Below are 21,777 nucleotides of genomic sequence, written 5' to 3'. Positions count from 1 at the left end.
ACTTCCAGCCTCCAGAACTGTGAGAAACCAATGTTTGTCGTTTAAGGGCCCCTGTCTGTGGTGTCTTGTTGTAGCAGCCCGAACTAAGACAGCTCCCTTCCCCACCACTTCCCTGGCCCCCGGCATGGACTTTGCAAACAGAGCTGCATGCGGGATCATTTGAGAGCCCTCATTCCGTGATGCAGCCACTTCACTCACTCCAGGTCCAATTCTGACCCTCTTAACGCCCTGCGCCGTGCTCAGGGGAGATTGGAGGGTGATGACACTGTTTCCTCTCTAGGCTTCTTGTCCCCATGCCTCAGTAGAAACAGACACAAAAATGCCCCTCGAGACTGAGCATACCTTTCTCAGGGGCAGGGGCTGTCCTGGCTCCAGGAGGATCACACAGAGGAGGTGCCGGGAGCCTTGCTGTAAACAAACGAGCAGCTTTTCAGCAGATGGTTAAATAACACGGGTTGAGAAATCCTGAGCTTTGACCTTAGTAGTATATTTTTCTGTTTGTGTTGGGTGACTCATTGGTCTGTGTTTCTATTTATGTTCATATCTGGAAGTTTTCTGCAAGGAAATTTATTGTCACTATAATAGTGTGGGTGGTTGATCTGGGTCAGGGAGGGACCACTTTCTGAATGCGTTTCTTAAGAAAATGGTATTAATTTTAGTTCAAACAATTGCCTTCACCAGAAATAAAAATGAGATCTGGCTAGTGTTAGAAAAGCAAGATACATTATGTTTTTAAATTTTATTTAATGGTCAGGTCATCCATGATGGGTGGCGTCATTCACTTAATTAATTTGAAATAATTTATTTAAAAGATACCCATGTTCCCGAGTGTCATATAATGTGAAACCGCCAAAGGTAAACCTATAACCTAAAGTAAGTTATAGGTTACTGAAAAAATGCCAAATGTCAAAGGCCAGGAGTTCTCTAACTTTAGTGTGCATTAGAGTTTCAATTTTGTTGAACTCAGGTTTCTGGGTCCCACTCCAGGGTTTGTGATGCAGGAGGCCTAGTGTGGGGCCAAGACTTTGCGGTTGCTACAAGCAACCAGGTGATGCGGATGCTGCTGGTCTGGAGAGCACTCTCTGAGAGCTGCCCCCATAGGCTGAACCTGTGGCCGAGCCTCTGGAGATGGTAACCCCATGTGCTGTTGTCAGGAGGGGCATCAGGGGGACATCTTGTGCTGCACCCCCTCGGTGAGGCCCAAGCAATGTGGGCTTGACCGGGAGCTGTAGTCGTGGAGGGCCAACAAGGAAAATGACAAATGCTGGATGATCTGATACTTTTTTAAAAATCCATGTGGATGAGATCAAAGGGCCGAGTGTGGGTAACAGTCAGGGTAAATCCCCACCTGTTAATGCTCACTCGCTGGCTCTCTGAATAGAACTTAATGGCAAGCCATTTTTTCACCTTCTCTCTCGAGCTGTGTCAGGATGGCAGGCTTGCAAGCACCGGAAGCCGTTCACCTTTTGATCTGACTCATTTCTTACCATCTACGTGCACTCCTCCCTCCCCCAACACACACACACTTTCCCAGGGTCATGTGGAACTATTCGCAATTCCCAAATTCATCTTGCTTTGTTGTTTTATTTCCCGCACTTTGCAAGGAGTGACCTTCTCTCTCTGGCAGTCATCCCTCCTGGTCCTGCTTTGGGACTTAGCAATTGACCATCTCCTGCACCACTGTGCTTTCCCCGACCCCTGTGAAAGGAGCAGATGAGGATCATCTCTTCTAGAGGTAGGGCGTTCACGGTGGCCTTCTGTACTTTCGCCACCCCAGGGCTGTCCTCCTTCCACTTCTCACAATGACCTTCGCGGTGGCCTACTCAGCTGTCTCTTTAGGGACAGAGGTTGGTTTCATTTCATCATTGTTCCTGGGATGAATGGAATGATTGGTCTCTGGGGTGATTAACACCTTATTTGTAATATATTTCTTAAAAAGCCATTCATATATAAAGTTATATATGTCAGATATCCATATATCTGCATATGGAGATACGTAAAGTTTATATAAAGTTTTATAATAGTTTTGCATAATTTAATAATAAAACTGTTGAAAAGAGCTGAGCCTGAGTCACTTGGGCCTGGAATTGTGTGCTACCCAAGGAGGGGCCTTGCTTGTTTCTTTCCACCTCTGGGCATATTTCTCCCTGCCCCTCCTCTGCACTGCCCTTCTTTTACTTCCCTCCCTTCTGCTTGTCTTTCCCAGCATGCTCCATGCTGCCTTGATCTCCTGCTTCCCTGAGTTCCTCTTGCATTTATTATCTATGCTCAGGGCAGTGAATGTCAGCCCCAGGGCTGCCATGCTCAGGACCAGGGAGCCTTGCCTGAGGTTTGCCGCTGTGCTGGGGGAGCACAAAGGAGGTGTCCACAGGATGGGCAGGGCCAGACTGGCAGGAGGAGTCTCCCCAGAGGGTGTGACCTTGGAGCTGGGCTTTGAAGGAGGAGGAAGGGAGTCAACTAGACAAAGAAAGGCCAAAGGGCATCCAAGCCATTGTGAGCGTGGCGCTCTCCAGGGCTTCCATGCCTCTCGTGACCAGGGGCCTTGGACACACTAAGGCAGTGACCGGGGGCCTCTTATTGTTGGGGAAGCCCCAGGGACAACACAGTTGATTTTTTCACAGAATAAGTTTCTGCCTTCCTCAGTATCTGTCAGTAAACCAATTTTGTTTATTATCCCCAGCTCCAGTCTGTGGAGAAGTCCAAAGCACAGAAGGATTTTGCCGGGTATAGAATAAAATAGATGACCATGATAATAGGAACTCAGCACTTGCCCCTGGCCGAGCGCTGTTTTAAGTGCTCTCAAGGATTTCTCATTTAATCCCTGCAACAAAACTGTGGGAGGTGGCTGCTGTTATTGACTGTGATTTTTGGATGAGGAAACTGAGGCACAGAGGGGTCAAAGGCTTGTTTATTTCCTGGTTAGTAGGCGGCAGCACTGGTGTAATGAGGTGCCTTCTCCGTTCCCTCTTTGCATTCCTTCCCATCACCCCGAGCACTGGAGGAGCCAGCCTGAGGTCTGAGTCCTCGTCCTGGCTCCACAACCAGTTAGCTCTGTGGCCCAGACCTTGCCATTGAGGGATAGAAACAGTCCTCACTTATCAGATGATTGTGGGGATGAGATCGGTGGGTAATTGTAAAGCACACTGCCTGGCACGTTGTAAGTGCTCAAAAATATGACTTTGTGCCTCTTTGAGCCTGTTTCCCCATCTGGGAGGGGAGGGGGTGGAGCTAAATCATCTTCTAGTGCCCCTTTCAGCCCTGAGTTTGTGTGTGTGTGTGTGTGTGTGTGTGTGTGTGTGCGCGCGCGCGTGCGTGCGCGCGCGCGCTAGTGGTTTCCCCCACAATCCAGAAGAAGGAAGGAGTGTGTACAAGGGCTGGCTAAGGCAGTCGTCATGCAGCAGCTGCTGGTGGGAAGTCCTGGGGCTGGGAGAGGGCATGGGGGGAGCCAGGCCCAGTTCCCCAGACACCCCCCTCACACACGCATCCTAATGGCACTGACCCAAGGGCCTTTTGTGGTGGTGCTTTTCCACCCCATGGTGTCCCATAAAATTGCAAGAACCACAATTTGAAGTCCAGTGTTATAAAGTGGTAATATGAGAGAGCAAGGTGTGACAAAGATCAGCATTTTATATTCCCACTGAGGCTGAATATTTGTTCCTCTTTATAATTTTATTGTCTTTAATCAAGAAACAAGAGCCCTGACCTTCAGCCCTCTCCAAAAGTACAATGTTCTTCCGTGCATTAAATAAAAATTCGTTCATCTGCAGTGTTTTCTTTGTCCTTTTCAAGCTTGTGTAGACCTTGACTTGTATAGCCACTACCTCCCCACTGCTGGGCAAGAACAGAGCTCATGGTGCTTTGTGCCTCTGCTCTCACAGCAGAGTGGCCCAGAAGGGAGGAAGCCAGGGGCCTTGTTGGCTGACCAGAGCTCTCCGGGAGTGCCTGCTGCCCACCTTCCTTCAGTCCTGGTCTCTGTGCCTCTTCCTGATTCGCTTCCCTGAGCTTCCCACCGCAAGGCCATCTTTACTGCTTCTCCTTTGAGCTGTCGGTACAACCCCTAGCCAGGCTAAGTCTGGGCTCTTGGCTTCCTCCTCTCGAAGTCGTCTTCATAGAACCTTGGAAACTCACCCTAAGTGGCTAATTTGGGAGGGTGTAGGAATAAGATCTGCAGGGCTCTTGGTTCTGTTTCTAGTTTCTGCATATCTTGCCTGCTGCTTTTTAAAAAAATTTGTATGCCTGCCCACCCACCACATATCCTTGCCTCCCACTGCATCCCACCTCAGGCAGAGTTGGGCTCACTATTCTGTCGTCTTGGTTTTTTTCCTGAGCACTTTTTCACATTGTTTTATAATAGCCTTTTGGTTTGTCTGATCCACTAAGCTGTGCATTCCCCGATGGCCAGGAAATCTTTCCAGTGCTAAAGAATGCATAAATGAAATAAAATTTCCTTTAAAAAACTGAAAACCCCAAATCTTCTATGATTCCAAGTTCCTTACCAGTTAATACATAAATTAACCAGGCATTCAACACTTTTGTAATCTAGACTCAGCCATTCTTGTCTTCTGTTTCTGTGTGCACACCATCTGGTCTAGAACCAGAATGGGTCATTGGATGATTGACAGTCACCTGTACACCTTGTTTATGCTGCTCCATTTACCGGAAATGGCTTCCATCCTTTCCACCTGTCTGCATTTTACTTGTCCTTCAGGAACCTCCACCACTTCCAACAACCTGTTCCTGTTGATGATAAGAAGAATGATGGTAGATATTTGATTGAATGCTTGTTGTGTGCCTGGCTTGGTGTCTTCCCACACGCTTACCTGTTGAACGCTCTCACTCATCCTATGAGATAGGCTCTGTCATGCAAACTGTGCAGGTGAGGAAGAGGTCTACAGAGATGAGACAGCCTGTCTGAGGTGAAGTCACTGGGTCAGTGGTGGAGCTACCATTTCATCCCAGACTTCTGGCTCCAGGGCCCATGCTCTTGACCTGATACAAGAGAGACTCATCTTTTTTGCTGAACTTCTAGAACACTTTCTTTGTGTTTCTCAGCAGTCATGTACTTCTCTCAATCACCCTGTCAAAATTTGAGGGACTGTGTCATAATTCATATCTGGACTTCTAGCAGCATGTGGCAAAAACTTGAAAATGTTAATAATAAAACATTACCAAATGAATGTTATTTTTAGGAAGTTCTATTTTCCTATGGCTGGACCATCCTATAATACAACTGTAGCAAATAATGAGGGTTTTTTGGATTATTTTCCATAAAATGTCTGACGAAGTCCTGGTAGGGTTTAGAACAGTCTCAGTGAATGAGTTCATTTGCTTAGTGACTGTTGCATGTGCCTCTGCAGTTTCCCAGGCGCGGGGTCGGGCGGGGAACCCGGAGACCGGCCCTCCTGGCATCCACCTTGTGCTTGAGTGGAGGTAACATCGCTCGTGCTTTGTAAACAGTTTGACAGCATCGCAGAGGACTGCCTGTTCCTTTCTTAAGTCTGCACGGCTGTTTTGCTTTGTTTTTTGGGGAAATTTTCTTCAGCTGTTGGTAACAACAGATGCTGCAGATGTTAATCCCCAGTGTTGTTAACTTTTCTCCAGAGATGTAACGCTCAGTTTTAACTCTTTTCCAAAATCTATTCATGTAGTTAGAGCTTTCAGAATAACTGGAATTTGAAACTTTTTTTTTTCTTTTGGCATGGGAGATCAGGATTTTCAAGAAGGATGGAGAGAGTTATAGAGTGCTCTCTTGTGGGATAACAGAAAAAGCCAGAATATTGGAGAACAAGGGTCTGTCTCTTCATTTTCTTCCTGGCGCTCCTCTTTCTTACGGGGCACTTGACATGTGAGTTAATGTCCTGTCTGTAAGGGGAGGGGAGCTGCAGTCCAGGACTCAATATCAGTGTCTTGGGAAAATACGGGAAGGGAGCCCTGTATTCTGTACTTTATGGAGCCAGATGCTGCACTGGTATGAGGCCATAAGCATGCTCCTTTTCCTCCTGCCCTGGCACAGGATTGATTGTGTTCATACCGACGGGGCAATGTCATGTTCTTCCCCACACGTCTGTGTGCAGAGAAAGGTGTGGAGCAACACGGAGGTGCTGGTGAACAATTTGGCATGTAAAATATTGACACACCAGCATAGATCATATTTATGACTCTTGAGAATGTCACAGCAGTGATCGAAATGGAGGCAATTGTCTCTTAGGGCCCCTGAATTATGGCTGGCTTTAGAATTCTTAGAACCCATGGACAGCTCTTGTTTCTGAAGGTCTAAATAATTTAAGCATTCTGCATCCTGTCATTACAGGAGATGTCAGAGTAGTAAAATCAAATCCTAGACTGAGGTGTCATGGCAGCCCTTTGGTTTTGTGCCTCTGCAGACTTTATAAACGTCTGTCAGTGCCTGTGGTCTCCACAGTTGTGCAGTCGGAGGTGAATATCCTTTCTCACATTTTGCACTGAGGGACTGGACCCCCAAAGGCGGGTATGTTTACAAAGATTTGCAAAGAGGGACCTACCAAGCTGGCGTGGGGGCGGAGTGGCCCCCAGCCCCCTGCGCAGCCTCTGCTGGACTGAGCGGTGCTCTTCCACGTCAGCCTCTGTGCAGCATCTCTCAGCGAGAGTGTAAGTCGAGGAAAAGAGCCGGATCCCTGGTGTTGTTCTGGAGAGTATTAGACACGTCAGAGTAGACTGTCTCAGAGCACCTGGCACATCCTATCCAGGTACATATGAGGGACTCAGTAATGCTGGTGTAAGTGGCTCAGGAATCATGCAGGTTAGCCTAATGCACATATTTATTATTAGAACAGGATTCTCAGCTGACAGTTGTCTGATGTTTTCATGCCATTATCCATTCCCTGCCCCTCCACTCAACCCCCTGTGTACGTGAGTCCATATCTCACAAGACTGCACCCCAAACACACACGTGCATGTGTGTGCAACACTAAGAGGACTGGTTACAAGGCCACAGCCTTGTCCCAGATCTGAATCTTTTTGCATTGATAAGAAAACAGCCCAGTTGGACTCATTTAGCCAGGCTAAATTTAGAACAAACAAATATTTTAACTATCTCCGTTTTGTAAGTTACTAAACTACTTTGTAACTGGGTTACTGTTAATGTGAACAGAAGACTGTATTTTTAAGAAAATTGTTAACTAACTATAACATCAGCAATTGTTACCACATAAAATAAATTTGGGTGAAGGAGATATGTTTTTACTCCTTTCCAAGGTTTAGAAGAGAAGAAGTGATGAGTTTCTCACTCTGAATTGGCTTCTCACTGGAGGTGATCTTGTTCCCCTTCCCCTCAGGGGACGTTTAGCACTGTCTGGGTAGTGTTGCTCCACTCTTGGAGGCGGTAGAGATTATTGTCATCTAGTGGGTAGTGCCCAGGGATGCTGCTAAACGTTCCACAAAGCGAAGAACAGTCCCCATGACAGAGAATTCTCTAGCCCCAAGTGTCAGTCGTGCTGAGGTAGAGAAACCCTGCTGTAAACTGTTGGGTTTATTTGCTGACCTTTGCAGTGGATTAGCTTTTATTTAAGTAATTCAGAGGTGTAATTAATACTCATGCTTGTAACCGTTTGTGTTCCTGACTTGGCCTTGGTACCTGACCAAGATCAGGAGAGGCTGTGGCCATGAGTGAAGACCTAAATTCAGGCAGCTGACGACAACAGCACTTGAACTGTGTTCTGACGGTGACAGAAAGGAAAACGAAGAACTGACACGATGAGTACATAGGTTGTGTGAAGAAACGAGAAGTAGAAGTGGAGCATGGAGCCCCACTGTTTGAAGTGTGCTTTAGAACCAGCAGTGGTGGCCTCACCTGGGAGCCTGAGAGAAATGCAGACTCTCTCAGGCTCCCCTCAGACCTACTGAGTCAGCAAGATACCCAAGAGATGCTCCTGCTTCTAGAAGTTACAGAAGGGCGGAATAAGCATTGTTTACTTTGGAGGAAAATACAGCTTGGTTCAAATTGTACCTCTCACTCTTACTAGCTGTGTGACCTTGGCCAACTTAAAAAACCTCACCGCACTGTAGTTATTTTGGCTGTAAAATGGGGATAATATCACCTATCTCATGAGGTGGTCAGGAGACTCAGACAAGCTTATTTGTGTTGGGGACTCATCACATGGTAAAAGCTCAGTGCACTGCGCGGTGATAATGAGAAAAAGGGCAAAAGTAGAGACGTTAAGGGGGCAATTTCTGTCTTAAACCTCACAGTCATCATCACCAAACAATGTGCTTGTATTCTTTGTAGATCTAATTTCCCCGAATGAGAAAATAGCAGAAACTGGAGCTTTGTAAGCTTCTATATCCTCTGGTCCTCGTCAGCAACCCAATGGACAGAGAAGAAGTGGATCTAGGGACCAACCAGCCCAAACTCCTAGACATGTTCTGTCAGCCTGGCCTGAGTGACACCTGCTCTGTTCATTACGTTTCAGAATTTGAAAGCAATGTAGTAGAATTTTCAGGGCACTTGGGAGAAGAAAGGCGGTGGTTGACAGGAGGGACGAGGTTAGAGGAAGGATGCTAGGTGAGGTGAGCCCTTGTCGTCTTAGTAGGGCTTAAGAATGAGAGACAATTTCTGGATTAACTCCACTTGATGTTCTGTTGATGGGTTGCGTCCTGGGTTCTTTTGATAAACACAGGAAAGGCCACTGAAGTGTTGCTCCAGGTACTGCTCTGAGGCCTGCCACGTGAGCCAGGGCATCTCACAAGAATGTGAACCAGAGGGAGTGTAAATACTTCCAATAAGAGATAAAGCAGAACTTGAATCATAGGTGCAGTGACCAGCAGGGTTTCAACAGCCGAGGTGTTAAAAAAAAAAAAAAAAAAAAAGGGCTCACGTGGAAGACTTCAGCCTGCAGAATAAGAGTGAATAATAATCCTAAAATTGCTTTTGAAAAAAGATTAAAATATCATATTCAGTAATGACTAATCCTAAGTATACAGGTTTTGGGGGATTCGGTTTGTCTTCTGTTTTGCACGAGAACATTTTTCAATCTTTGATTTAAATCAGAATAGATTTGCATTATTTGTGTTTTTTTTCCTGAGGAAGATTTGCCCTGAGCTGACATCCGTGCCAGTAGTCCTCTGTTTTGTATGTGGGTTGCCTCCACAGCATGGCTGATGAGTGGTGTAGGTCCACACCTGGGATCCAAACCCAGGCTGCTGAAGTGGAGTGCACTGAACTTAACCACTATGCCATGTGGCCGACCCCTAAAAAAAACTTTTGTTATAAAAATATTTATTGTCACAAATTTACAAAATACAGGAAATACAGAGAAGGATAAGCACTCCAAAAACCAGCACCTACTCTCTCTTCCTTCCTTCGGCAGTTATTTGTTAGGCACCTGCTGGGGTCAGCAGCTGTGCTTGTGCTGGACAAACCCTCATTGACGTGGTGGCTTTATCTAGCCTTCTTAGAGCCTGTGATTGAGTGGATAAATTTTGATGCTTCCATCCAGTATTTTTTTCTGTGCCCTTAATGAATATGTGATAGCAAACAATAAGAGCTAATATTCACTATATTCATATGTGTTAGACCCTATTTTAGGTGGTTTATGTCATATGTATTAACTCCATCCCTGTAACACCACTGTGAGGGAGGTGCTGTTCTTCCTGCTTACAGATTGGAAAGCTGAAGCGCAGGAGAGATCGAGCAACTTGCTGAGGATCACGGCATCAATAATTGCAGAGTCTGATTAAAACCCAGGCAGCCTAGCTCCAGAGCCTGCCCTATTAATCGCTAAGCTATACTGCCTCTTACAATCTTTATAAAATTGAGATCCTACCATATAGACAGTTTTAATTCCTGCTTTAATATTCACCATTCCACATGAGCATCCTCCTGTAACGTGCATAAACTGTTGTTTCTTACCTCCAAAAGAAGTAGAATTTTAATGTATTCATTTGTTCAATAGGATCATAATGAAATAAGCATATATAGAAATGTCATAAGCTTCAAATGCTTACAGAGATCATGAAGCATTCTTAATGCTTATCAAAAAAATTTTAATCTATTGATTTAAGAGGAATTAGATGGACAAGTTGCTTTAGGAAATTAAAGATTTTGTAGCTTGTGTTTGATTTCATAGATCTCATAGCAGGAAAACAAACCCACCTTTAGATAAAGATAAGGAGCAGTCAATGGTAATGACTGTTCTAGAAGTTACTCCTCATGTGGAATTGTGTTGGAGCTGTCCACTGGAAGAGATTGTATGTTGTATTACGGGTGGTTGTATGACTCAAGTCGCCTGTGAAGGGCTTTTCGTGGCATGTGCTAAGACCATGGTTTTATTTAAGTTTAGTTTAGGCAGAAGCTCTCAAGGACGCATTGCATCAGCTGAGGTCCACTTGTACGGGAACATTCTCTGTGCCTGTCTGTAAGATATTTGTGAGTTATAACAACACTGTGCCAGCAATGTAGTGTCTGCAGTTGAGAAAGGTACACATTCATGGAACGTAAAAAGATTTCAGCTCCTAAGTAGAAATATGAAAATCAATGACATAGGAAACATTTGAATTGTAGGGGTATCTAGCAGAAAGCATGGGCTTCCAACTTAGGCAGACCCAGATTGGGATCCCAATGCACCTGCTTATTCACTGTGTGACTCTGGACAAGTTACTTGGCTTCTCTGAGCCTTAGTTTCCTCTTTAGGCTAATACTTGCCTTCTGGAGTTGTCAGGATTAAATGAGTCTGTCTGTATAAAACACCTGGCACAGTGCCCAGCACGTGGGGGGGGTCTGTTATTGGTCACTGTTATTATTGGCTGTGAAACATCTTTTAATCTTCTTTCAAAATACCTAGCTGTATGACACAGTGGTTAAAAATGTGCATGAAAGGCAGACTTTGGGTTCTAATCCTGGCTCTGCTACTTCCTTGGTGTGTGTCTTTGGGCAAGTTACTTAAACTTCCTGTGCTTCGGTTTGCTTTTCTTTAAACCTGAATAGTTATATTTACGTCTCAGGGTGGTTGAATGTTAAATTATTGTACAAAGCCCTCAGAATAGTCTGGTACATAGTGGGCACTACATGAATGTCTGCTATTATCATCAATAATGTAGTCCTTAACTCAGGGGAAGATAAAAATATTACACCTTAAAAAGTAGGTATCCTTGAACATTTCTTCAGCTGCTACAACTTTCGCTCACTATTTGATGTATAATTTGTTTATGTTTGTGGCTCAGCCATAGTTTGCTGCAGTACATATTGAAACATGAATTTTACACTTGGGTGATGTCATTATGTAAATCTGAATGAGCGGAATTTTCCGATTTGGCACTGTGTTTAAATATAAATTTTTATTGAAAAATGACCATTCTGAAATGTCCTTTTCCCTCTCCAGATTATTCAGAGCTGGGAGAGCTTCCGCCGCGATCTCCGTTAGAGCCGGTTTGTGAAGATGGACCCTTTGGCCCAGTACCAGAGGAAAAGAACAGGACATCTCGCGAGCTCCGAGAACTGTGGCAGAAGGCTATTCTACAACAGATACTGCTGCTCAGAATGGAGAAGGAGAATCAGAAGCTGCAAGGTTGGTTTGCCATTTGTGAAATTCAACAGGCCTGATCTTTGTTCACCTTGGGTCTGAAGTGTATCACGTCAGACATAAGCATACTGTCTTAAAAAAAACAAAATACTCTGTGTGTGTGTATATATATAAAGTATCTGTTTACTTTGTCAAAGTAAAGTTAACACTATTTACTTTCTGGAGATTTAATGATAATCTCATCAACTATATTTAATTATTCCTATATGGTCATTTTTAGCATAATGTCTATAACTTCTGAGAGACCAACCTTCAAATTTAAGCTTTAACCTTCTGAAAAGTGTTTGGGTTTGCGTTTTTTTTTTTTTTTTTTTTTGGTTGGTTTCTCTCTACTTTCTCCTCAGCCATAGTCTATGCCTGGGTATTAGGTATGAACTGATCCTACATAAATCATTAAAGTTCATAACCCCACTCTGTGCATTTTTAATGAGTTGCAGGTAACCTGAAAGACAGGGGGCTAACCTTCAGCATTTGCTGAGCGTAACCTGCACTGATATCAAGGTTTTACATAGGCAGGCTAATTTAGTCCTGACCACAACTCCAGAAGGCAGGTATTAGCCTGAAGAGGAAACTGAGACTCAGAGAAGCCAAGTAACTTGCCCAGGGTTGTGTCAGTATCAAAATAAGACATGAACTTTGAAAGTTTAGATTTTGTTCATTTCCTGTTTCCATACTGTGACTTGAACTAATAAATATTATTTTCAAAGTAGCTAAGAAGCTAAGTTTTTGCACCGGGGTGGTATAATGGAAAGAGCGTGGGTCTTGGAGTGTAGAGAGCTACCTGTATAAAATAATGAGGATTTTGATGGGGAATTCTGAACATACTCTTTCAAAGGGAAGCTGAACAAGTAGTTCAGTCATGCCACCACTGCCCAAAGCAATTTTGGAATTAGAGTACCTTTCACTGAATTTCCTCCTTCATTGCAAATCTTCATCTTCTAATAATGATTTTGATGTTTGTATAGGACTGAAAGTCATTAAGACACCAAATCTGATGAATGAGATTCATAGTCCAGATAAGTATGTCATCTTTGACCAAAAACAAATGAAATATAGAGTAATAAGACCTTTTGATATGAAAGTAGTCCAACAGTTGGAACAGGCTGATGGATGTAGTGAGCTTTCCAGTACACAGTACTGAAGCTGAGAGAAATGGACCATGCCATCACTGTGCCCTGGAAAGGGGATGCCAGAGTGAGGGGAATTCATTGCAGAGAATGCCAAGTTTTCTTCCAGCTGTTTTCCTGCTGTTTTCTTATGTTCTTGAAGGTAATTCTAAAAGTGGATGTCTAAAAGAGGTTTGATAGTGATGGCATCACTCAGCATGCCATCAGCTAATTGACAGCTTTGGAGCACGGCACTTAGATTCAGGTGTATGTGGGGATTTTTGTTGAAAAGCAAAAAGGCAGTTATGTCCATCATATAGGTCATAAACCTTAATGACCATCAGGTTTGTGCTGGCCAATCTTCTTGTGAATGACAGCCACAGAAAATCAGGGTGTAGCTGTAAAATAGGAATCATGCTGGCTGGCTTCTTGGGAATATTGGAAGGAATCATGACTGTAATTAATGAGACGAGATCAGTATGCTGATCAAAGCAAAGCTTTTGTAAAGCTATGTAAATGACTAGACAGAATGAGCAAGGTAGAGTTTCCTAAGGTTGCCTGGAACACCTTGCCAGGTGTGGCATTAAGTGCACTGGCCCTTGACAGCATCTTTCTGCTGCTTTCTCACTTCATCTGGCAGTGCTCAGTTCTGTGTGGTCTTTCAATTTTACGGTTTGAATTAATTTCTCTTCTTAGCTCTATAAAGTTGAACATATGTTTACATTTATGTTGAAAGCACAATTAATTTGCTAAATATAGTATAAAAAGCATTGTATCAGTGTATACAGTTCCTATATTACTGAGAAAAATAGTCATCAATAAGAGCCTCATCAAGAATTGCCTAAAAATATTTAGTAAGTTTTGTTGGGATGGGATGAGGGGCAGAACTTTCCCATTAAATACAGAAGTAAGATTTGACAAAAACTAACCATAGAATGTACTGTGCACTAGAAAGATGGTCACACCATTGCATATTTTTTCTTCAATTGCTTTTTAAAGAAAGGTTAAATGGCAACTTGGATTGGCTCTTGAAATTGATCAAGGGTTCAGGCTGACTTGCTCTTTGGGAAGGGACTTAGAGAAACATGTATGAGGAGGTTCTTCCTATGGTTAAGCCTATTTCCTGGCTTTTAAATATATGGACCAAATATTTATCACAGTTCTGGAAGTGTTGCTTCTAAGAAAGAACCAAACCACGTCATCTAAATGTATCACACTCCATTGTACAGAGTTGGAAGCTGAACTGTGATTTTCCCAAAGTTAAACAGCTAAGTTTTGGTGGTTTGGGGACTAAAATGCATCACCTGTCTCCCAAGTCAGCAGTCCTCTGCTGTACCCCTGCAGGGCCACTTCCCCCTGTTATAAATGAAGACGAGACAGCCTAATGCAGGACAGCGGGCTATGATTCAGTACAACCATGGTTTTTGGTCAGCATGTTATGGCTTATTGGACTTACTCATATAATTCAGCGTTTCCTGTTTACCTAAAATTAAAATGTTACAGATAGTACTTCTGCATAATGATGTGATAATACATGAAATTTTGAACTGTAGTTGAAAGTATTCTGATTTAGAAAAGGGTATTCCCTTGTTAAACAAATACGACATCTTGGTTGTAAAAAAATTAGATATTGAGTGTAGTTTTTCTAAAATCTCTACAATTTTGGGGGTCGTTTAGTTACTGATGCTCCTAGCCTCTTAGCCTTCCCTTTCTAAGCTTTCAAGTGTTGGTGGCAGTTGGAAGAGCATTTTGTCTGTGACGCCAGTTGCTAGCGGAGCATCAGCAGCCCCTGTATGCAGTGGCCATATATCAGACCTGAACATCATTAGTCCAAAGTCCCAAGTTAGCACATGTCAATGTTAAATGGTCATAAATGTTTGGATGACTCTTGCAAAGTCACATTTGATCTCATTTAGTCCTGGTTTCCCTCTAGCCCCAGAAACTCACAAACCTGGGTTTGTAGACCGTTATTTAATAGTTTAAACAGTTTGGTCTCGTACCTGAAGTTCTTGCCTTGGAGCCTTGATGTTTGTCGCTGGCTTGCGCCATCTGCTTTGAATGATAAGGCATTTTGGAGGCCACTGATTTTTCGGCAGCAGTGTTGTCAGGATACCGAAACAGCGGGGTGTTGCTTGGGCCAACAGTGAAATACATGACTTAAGCCTTTCCAGCTGCTGCTTCTGGCCAGATATTTCTGTTTTGTTGACTTTCAGAGCAGGTTCTTCATGTTGCTTGCTGGGCCCTTTAGTGTAGCCAGCCTTGCTCACAGCAGAATTCACTGCCAGAGAAATGTCCATTGCACCGAGAGCACAGGGCTGTTTGCAGTCACCGTTCAGCAAGGCCAGTCCTGAACCCGATTTGCCACAGGGATTAGCGCAACTCTAATGACATCTACTGTCTTTTCTCATAGCCAAAAAAATCTAGGGTTGACATTTTTAAAAAATTTGAACTCCACAGATGTAGAGAATTGTTGAATTGTTTAGCGGGACCTTGAAAATGTATTCTTCCAAGTAAGAAGGAAAAGAATAAAGACGGTAGATGAAAAGTCACAAAAGATGAGAGGGAGGCAGCTCTAGGCCTGGGGTCCCTTGGCTGCCCCTCTGGCTAGTAAATAACTTTGGGCGGGTCTCCGGATCCTCCTCACCTTCCGTTTCCATGTCCATGAAATGAGAGGCTGGACAAGGGGTCTCCGCAGGCCTTTCCAGTGCTGTCTTTTGATGCATTTGTCCTTGAGGGGAGTAATTGAGTCACTTCACTTCAGAGTCCATGCATCAGATGAATAAGATCTTACCATCCTGGTAGCATTAGCCAGATCAACTGAGTTAGCATCTGCTCCATTTCTAACATGGAAAAAGAAAAAATTTTATTTCACGTGATCAGCACTTAGTTTGTAAACAACGTTTTGTACCTTCCGTCTTTATGTCTTTGATAATTTGTGGAGCACTTGCTAATGAGCAGACATTGTGTAGAAGCTTAGTATGTTTCATCTCCTTTAATCCTCACAAGAGCAAATCAATGAAGTAGCTGTAATTCCCATTTAAAAAATAATAGGAACTGGGGTGCACACAGATAGTGGTGTTAAGCCTGAGGGCTTCACATCCTGCCTTCAGCACTTGCTAATTCTGTGGCCGTGGGCAAAATAATGAACCTGTGAGGCCTCTGTCTCCTCCTGAATAAAATGGGGAGGCGGGCGGAGGGAGAGGATGTGTTCCCGTGGGGTGCGTATGGAGAGCAGACTTGGGAGTTTGTGTGCCCTGACTTATCAATGTCTGTAGGACTAAGGACAGCTCTGTGTGCCAGTAAACTTTACTCAGATGAAATGGGCAAACTTCCTGAAAGATGTGATTTATCAAAACTGAAATGAGAAGAAAAAGATCGGAATGGCCCTGTGTCTGTTAAAGAGATCAGATCTGGATTGAAAATCTTTTACACAAGGAAAACTCTGGGCCCAGTAACCCCACTGGATTCTATCAAACATTCAAGGCCCCTGATTGATATATGCCTAGTCCCAGAAAAAAATGTGTAGTTAATAACAGCAAGCTCTGCGGTGCAAGGAGAAGGGCGAGGGGCCAGGCCTGCTCTGGTACCTTGGGGGTGGGGGTGACTCAGCCCCCACCCCCTCGTGCCTCAACGTTCTCATCCAAAACCACGTCTCAGAGCATCGTTAAGATGAAAAGTTACTAAATATGAAGTACTTAAGACATTTAGTAAGTATTTATTATTATTATCATCATAATATCTGGCTCTGCAGAAGTGTGTGTATTGGCTTATACTTAGCTGTGTACCCTACCTGCTCTGTAACAAACACACAGTCTGGAGCTGAGATGTGATGCAGAATGGACTTTGGGGCTGACGATATTACCACTGTGTATAAATAGGATTTAGTGTTTTTAGGTGGGCATGAGGTTGCGGTTTTAATCCTTAGAACGGTCAGTTTAAAATTTGCCTTAACTGATTTTCCTCCCATTTTGGTAATTTAGATATAATTCTTCTTTTTTTCTTTTTCTTTTTTTTTTTGAGGAGGATTAGCCCTGAGCTAACTACTGCCAATCCTCCTCTTTTTGCTGAGGAAGACTGGCCATGAGCTAACATCCATGCCCATCTTCCTCTACTGTATACGTGGGATGCCTACCACAGCATGGCATGCCAAGCAGTGCCATGTCCACACCCAGGATCCGAACTGTTGAACCCCGGGCTGCCGAAGCGAAACGTGTGAACTTAACCACTGCGCCACTGGGCCAGCCCCAATATAATTCTTCTTAATGCAGCTTTAGGCTGGATGAGATTGGTGGGAAACATAGCTATCCTCATGTATTTGAGGAGATGTTGTCTGAAAGGGTAAATTTATTCTGTTCAGCTCCAGGAAGCAGAAACATGACTAATGGTAGAAGCTACCTGAAGGAGGTTTGGCTGTAAATAAGAAGGAACTGTCCTTGGAGAGGCTCTCCCAGTTTAGATGGAGAAATTTTGTTGAGCTCTAACCATGCCAGGTGCCGGGAATTTTAGCATGCACGTCTTGCCCTTGAGATGTTTATGCTTTAATAGCATGGACATGGAGGAGAGAATTGGACAGGTGTGGGATGAGTTTTAGCAGTAGAGCCAACGGGACCCATTGGGGGTAAAGGGGTAAGAGAAATCAAGGATACATCCTAGGTGTTTAGCTTTTTCCAAAATAGGGAAATGGGATGGGGCAGGAACAGTGACTTTAACTTGGACCTGTTAATCCTGCTGTAACTGCTCGACATTTCAGGAGAGTGGATGGGCAGGCAGCCACATTGTGAAATAGAGGACATGTAGCTGTCGTGTGCACTAACGTGATCTTCACTGGTCTGTTCCAGCTTCTGAAAATGATTTGCTGAACAAGCGCCTAAAGCTTGATTATGAAGAAATCACTCCTTGCCTTAAAGAAGTAACTACTGTGTGGGAAAAGATGCTCAGCACTCCAGGAAGATCAAAAATTAAGTTTGACATGGAAAAAGTGCATTCGGCAGTTGGGCAAGGTAAGCTTTGCTGGGAGTCGGGCCAGCCAACCTCACTCCTCACTGGTGACTGTGGAGAAGTGGGCAATAAAACAACTTCCAGTCCCATTTGAGTGGCCGTCTCTCTCCTGTTTATCATGTCTTCACCTAATCTGTTTCCAGCTGTGTTAGTTAATTGACGTTTCATCACCTTTCATGATTCCTCTTAATTAAATTAATTCAAATGCCCGGAAGACCAGGGAACAGGAAGAAAATAGAGGACAACCTAAGGGGTTAGTTGCCTTCAGACTGGGTAATGATAGGATGATATACTTTGAGTTAAATAGTAAACCGAAAACTAATTGCCTGGCTTCTCTCTGGCACTTGTGGGAGATGTCATAGAATGTGGGGCACAGACTTCAGACAGGCAGTCCTGGGTTTGAATCCCAGCTCTACCAGTTACTTTGCAGTGTGAACTGAGGCAAATGGCTTAACATCTCTGAGCCTCACTTTCCACCTGGGTAGGATGTGAGTGATGACAGTAGGTGTTGTGAGTAAATGAGCTGATAGCTAGGAGCACACTGCCAGTGTCTGCTGTACTGAAAGGCCTTGGAGATGGGGCAGTAGTTGCTGCTGCAATTTTTTTTTTTTTTTTTTTTGTGAGGAAGATTAGCCCTGAGCTAACATCTGTGCCAGTCTTCCTCTACTTTGTATGTGGGATGCCTCCACAGCATGACTGATGAGTGGAGTAGGTCCACGCCTAGGATCCGAACCTGCAAACTGTGGGCCACTGAAGTGGAGCGTGCAGAACTTTAACCACTTGGCCACAGGGCTGGCCCCTATTTGCTGTTCTCTTTAGTGTGGTCTGCTGGCCGTGTGCCAGTCTGAAGTGTTACTGATCCAAGATAAATACAGAACTTGAGACTAAGCATTTAGAAAGTTTCTCAGCAAGTCGACAGTTATCCTCATAAAAAAAAGTGGACTTGTATTTTATCAGTCTTTTTTTTTCTCATTTCATTTTTCTACTGATTCATTTTTATTGTATTTTATAAAAGAATCAGTCTGCAATGATTGGAAAATGTAAAAAGAAAAAGAAAAAACTGGTCCTTCATCAAAGACAGTTTGAGAAACACTGTTTTAGAGTTTAACTTTGATGATTATTAGTGTTCAAGTAAAACAACCATTTCTTTTAAAACGTAGGTTAGTGTCTGCAGGCAGGACTGGAAGCTTTCTGCTTCTAATTCTTGTGCTGCTGAGTTCTGGTCCAGCTAGTCACAAGTAACCAGGTGTCTGGAATGAGGGTTGCAAATATGTATAAATTGTACATTTTCTTCTGACTCAGCTGTTCAGGGGACAAAGTTCCACATGCATTATTTATGTGCAAGAGTAAAAGCGGCCTTTTCTACTATAGTCCATTAGGTATTATTCAACCTTCCTCTGAGTTTTGACAGCATCAAGTTTAGTAACAAGATGTGGTTGTTGCTCATTATGACCTTCCCCTTTCCGTGGTTAAGGAAACCTGGGCTTAGAGCAGTTGAGTAATGGGCCCAGGGCCACAGAGCTGCTCGCACGCCCCAGTTTGCTGGAGCTCTGGCCACCACAGGGCGCTGCCTGCCATCAAACCGTGCCTCAGCAGTGCTCTTCTCAGAGGCCAGAAATGTGGTGAGTGGTGAGGACTCAGGCTCTGAATCGTCCAGCAGCTCCCAGTGTGACCTCTGGCAGGTGCCCTCACCTTTCTGGGCTCTGGCCTCCTGGCTGGAAGGAGGAGAGGCATGGACCCAGCAGAAGCTCTCAGAGCTCTCTTCTAGCTCTCACGTTCTTTGCCTCTGTCGTGGTTGCTGGAGGCTTACCATTGCACCAAATGGCCCCAGCTTGCTGTTTTGAAAAAGAAAGCAGAGAAAAGACTTAGTTTGCTTTTCACTGTTGACTAGATGATGATCTTCAGGTGCCTCTGCTTCCACAAAGGGTAAATTGCATGAGTCGGTGACAACTGTTCCGAGTATTTGAGCTTCTTAGAAGCCTGGCACCTGGATATGTTGGTTTTTGTTGTGCATTTTACAGGAGGACTGACAGAAATACTCAGGGCATCTGGAACCTGTAATGAAGGGGGCTAGATGACTGGACAGTTTATACGCAGAGGTGAGCTGAGGCCACCCTGGAATTTCCTCGTGTATCCCCCAACATTGCAACATCGCATTCTGCTGCAGGAATGTTGTATCTCTGACTGTGGAAGGAGCTTTGTCAATTATCCAGCTCAGCTGGTTTCAGCACATAAGATTTAAGGACTCCTAACAAATGACCACAGAATATCTCATAGCTCGGAATTAAGATGAGATTAAATCAGAACTCCCCCCGTGACCTTTCAGGCAAAGGCCGAGTCACTTCTGAGAGAGAAGACAGTTCCTGTGTGGGTCATGAGGTCTCTCCTCTTAATGACCTCAAGACTCCTAACTGACAGAAATAAAGGGATTTATAAACCTCCAAGTTAAAAGTGGATCAGAGTGGCAGGTTGGGGTGTCAACGTGGGAGAAGGAAGACTACTATGGAATTTTAAATAATTCAAAGTTTAGTTTGGGTTTTAATGATTTCTCTGAAGATATCGAGGTAGAACTTTATAATCTGGAGAGTACTTTTCTAGGAATGGGATCATGAAGAGGACGCCTGAGCAGTTGGCAGTATGGACCAGATGTAAACTCTGCTTACCTTTGACCCAGCGATGCCATGGATAGCAACCTATTCTAGAAATTAGTCAAAAATGTACTGCAGGAGGAAGAATGCTTATTGTGGCTTTAATAGCCAAAAAACAAGACAGACCAAAAAAACCCAACCATGTGACCACCCCATATCGTATTCCTTGAAAATGATGCAGTAGATCTGCATTACTTATGTAAGAGACGTCTAAGTTGTTAAATGAAAAAAAAACGTACAGCATGATCTCTGTGCAGTTGTATATTTTTATCTGTCTTCATGTAGAAAAATATCTACGATGTGTTCACAGATATCCGGGTAATGGACAGGATGGCCATGTATCCAGTTTACCTGGCATAGCCCTGGTTTACGCCTCTTGTCCCAGTAACGTAATTAATAGCCTTCCTCCCCTTTGCTTTCAGAAGCTTCCTGCTTTTCAATGGTGAAATATGTTCACTCTAGTTATGAGTGGTTTTCACTTTTTGCATTTTCAGAAGTTTTTTTTCTCACTTAAATAGTGAACGTATATTGCTTTTAAAGTCAGTAAAAATAAAAAGGTATTGACATTGGGGGATGGGGGATGAGGATGGCCTCCTGTCCACGCAGAACTCTGCCTGCAGGCTCTGGGTGGACTCCGCTGCCTGGTTTCTGTCTTGGGTTAGGAGTGGAAGCAAAACCAAAGATGAGGAAGGGTATAAAGGTCGTTCTTAGCAAAAACATTGCCTCCAATTTGCATGACCCTTTGTTTTCAAATCACAAAATCTCAGCTTTTGCTTAAACATCAGAATATGTGGCACTGTCCAGTGACACAGCCAATGTTCTTCTCCTCCAAAAAAATAAAGGGCTGATAAGATAATGGGAATGATTTAGTAATAAAAGGAAATTGGTCATTTCATAATTTGGGAAAATTTCCCAGTTTGAACAAAATATTTTGTGAAAAGCCCCACTATAAATCACTTACCATACTGACTGTTTTTCAGGCCACATTTACTTCTCATACGATTTGGAGTAGTAAGGGCTTGAGAGTGTGTGTGAGTGAGTGTGTGTGTGTGTATGTGTATACATAGACACAAACCTAAACTATATATCTGAGCAGGAATAGTAGAGAGGGAGAGAAGGAAAAGAATAATGTAAAAAGGCAGATATCAGAGTGTATTCATTGCTGCTGTAACAAATTTAAACAACAGATTTTTCCCTTGCAGTCCTTGAGGCCAGAGGTCTGAAGTCAGGGTGTCGGCAGGGCTGTGTGGGCCTCTTCAGCTGCTGGGGGCTGTCAGCATTCCTTGACTTGAGGCTGCATCACACGCCCTTCTCTGCCTCCACAGTCACGTTGCCGCCTCCTCTTCCCTTCCCCTCTCTGTGTCTCTTACACTTATTTGTCATTGGATAGAGGGCCCACCTAGATAATCCAGGATGGTCATCTCATTTCAAGATCTTAATTATGTCTACAAAGACCCTTTTTCCAAATAA

The 21,777-nt window shown here is 43.8% G+C and overlaps 1 protein-coding gene across 1 annotated transcript in view; it reads left to right on the top strand.

Annotated features, from left to right (window-relative positions):
• TBC1D1 (TBC1 domain family member 1) overlaps positions 1-21,777 on the top strand; it is a 143,756-nt gene that overhangs the window by 87,902 nt on the left and 34,077 nt on the right. The window contains exons 14-15 of the mRNA XM_046656332.1: positions 11,355-11,540; positions 17,500-17,661. Of these exons, the coding sequence (XP_046512288.1) occupies positions 11,355-11,540; positions 17,500-17,661 (348 nt within the window). The remainder of the gene's footprint in view (positions 1-11,354; positions 11,541-17,499; positions 17,662-21,777) is intronic.

Source organism: Equus quagga, chromosome 3 (assembly GCF_021613505.1).
Source record: "Equus quagga isolate Etosha38 chromosome 3, UCLA_HA_Equagga_1.0, whole genome shotgun sequence".
NCBI classification, from domain to species: domain Eukaryota; kingdom Metazoa; phylum Chordata; class Mammalia; order Perissodactyla; family Equidae; genus Equus; species Equus quagga.
The sequence above is the reverse complement of the archived record's forward strand: the minus strand, read 5'-3'. Positions and strand labels throughout refer to the sequence as shown.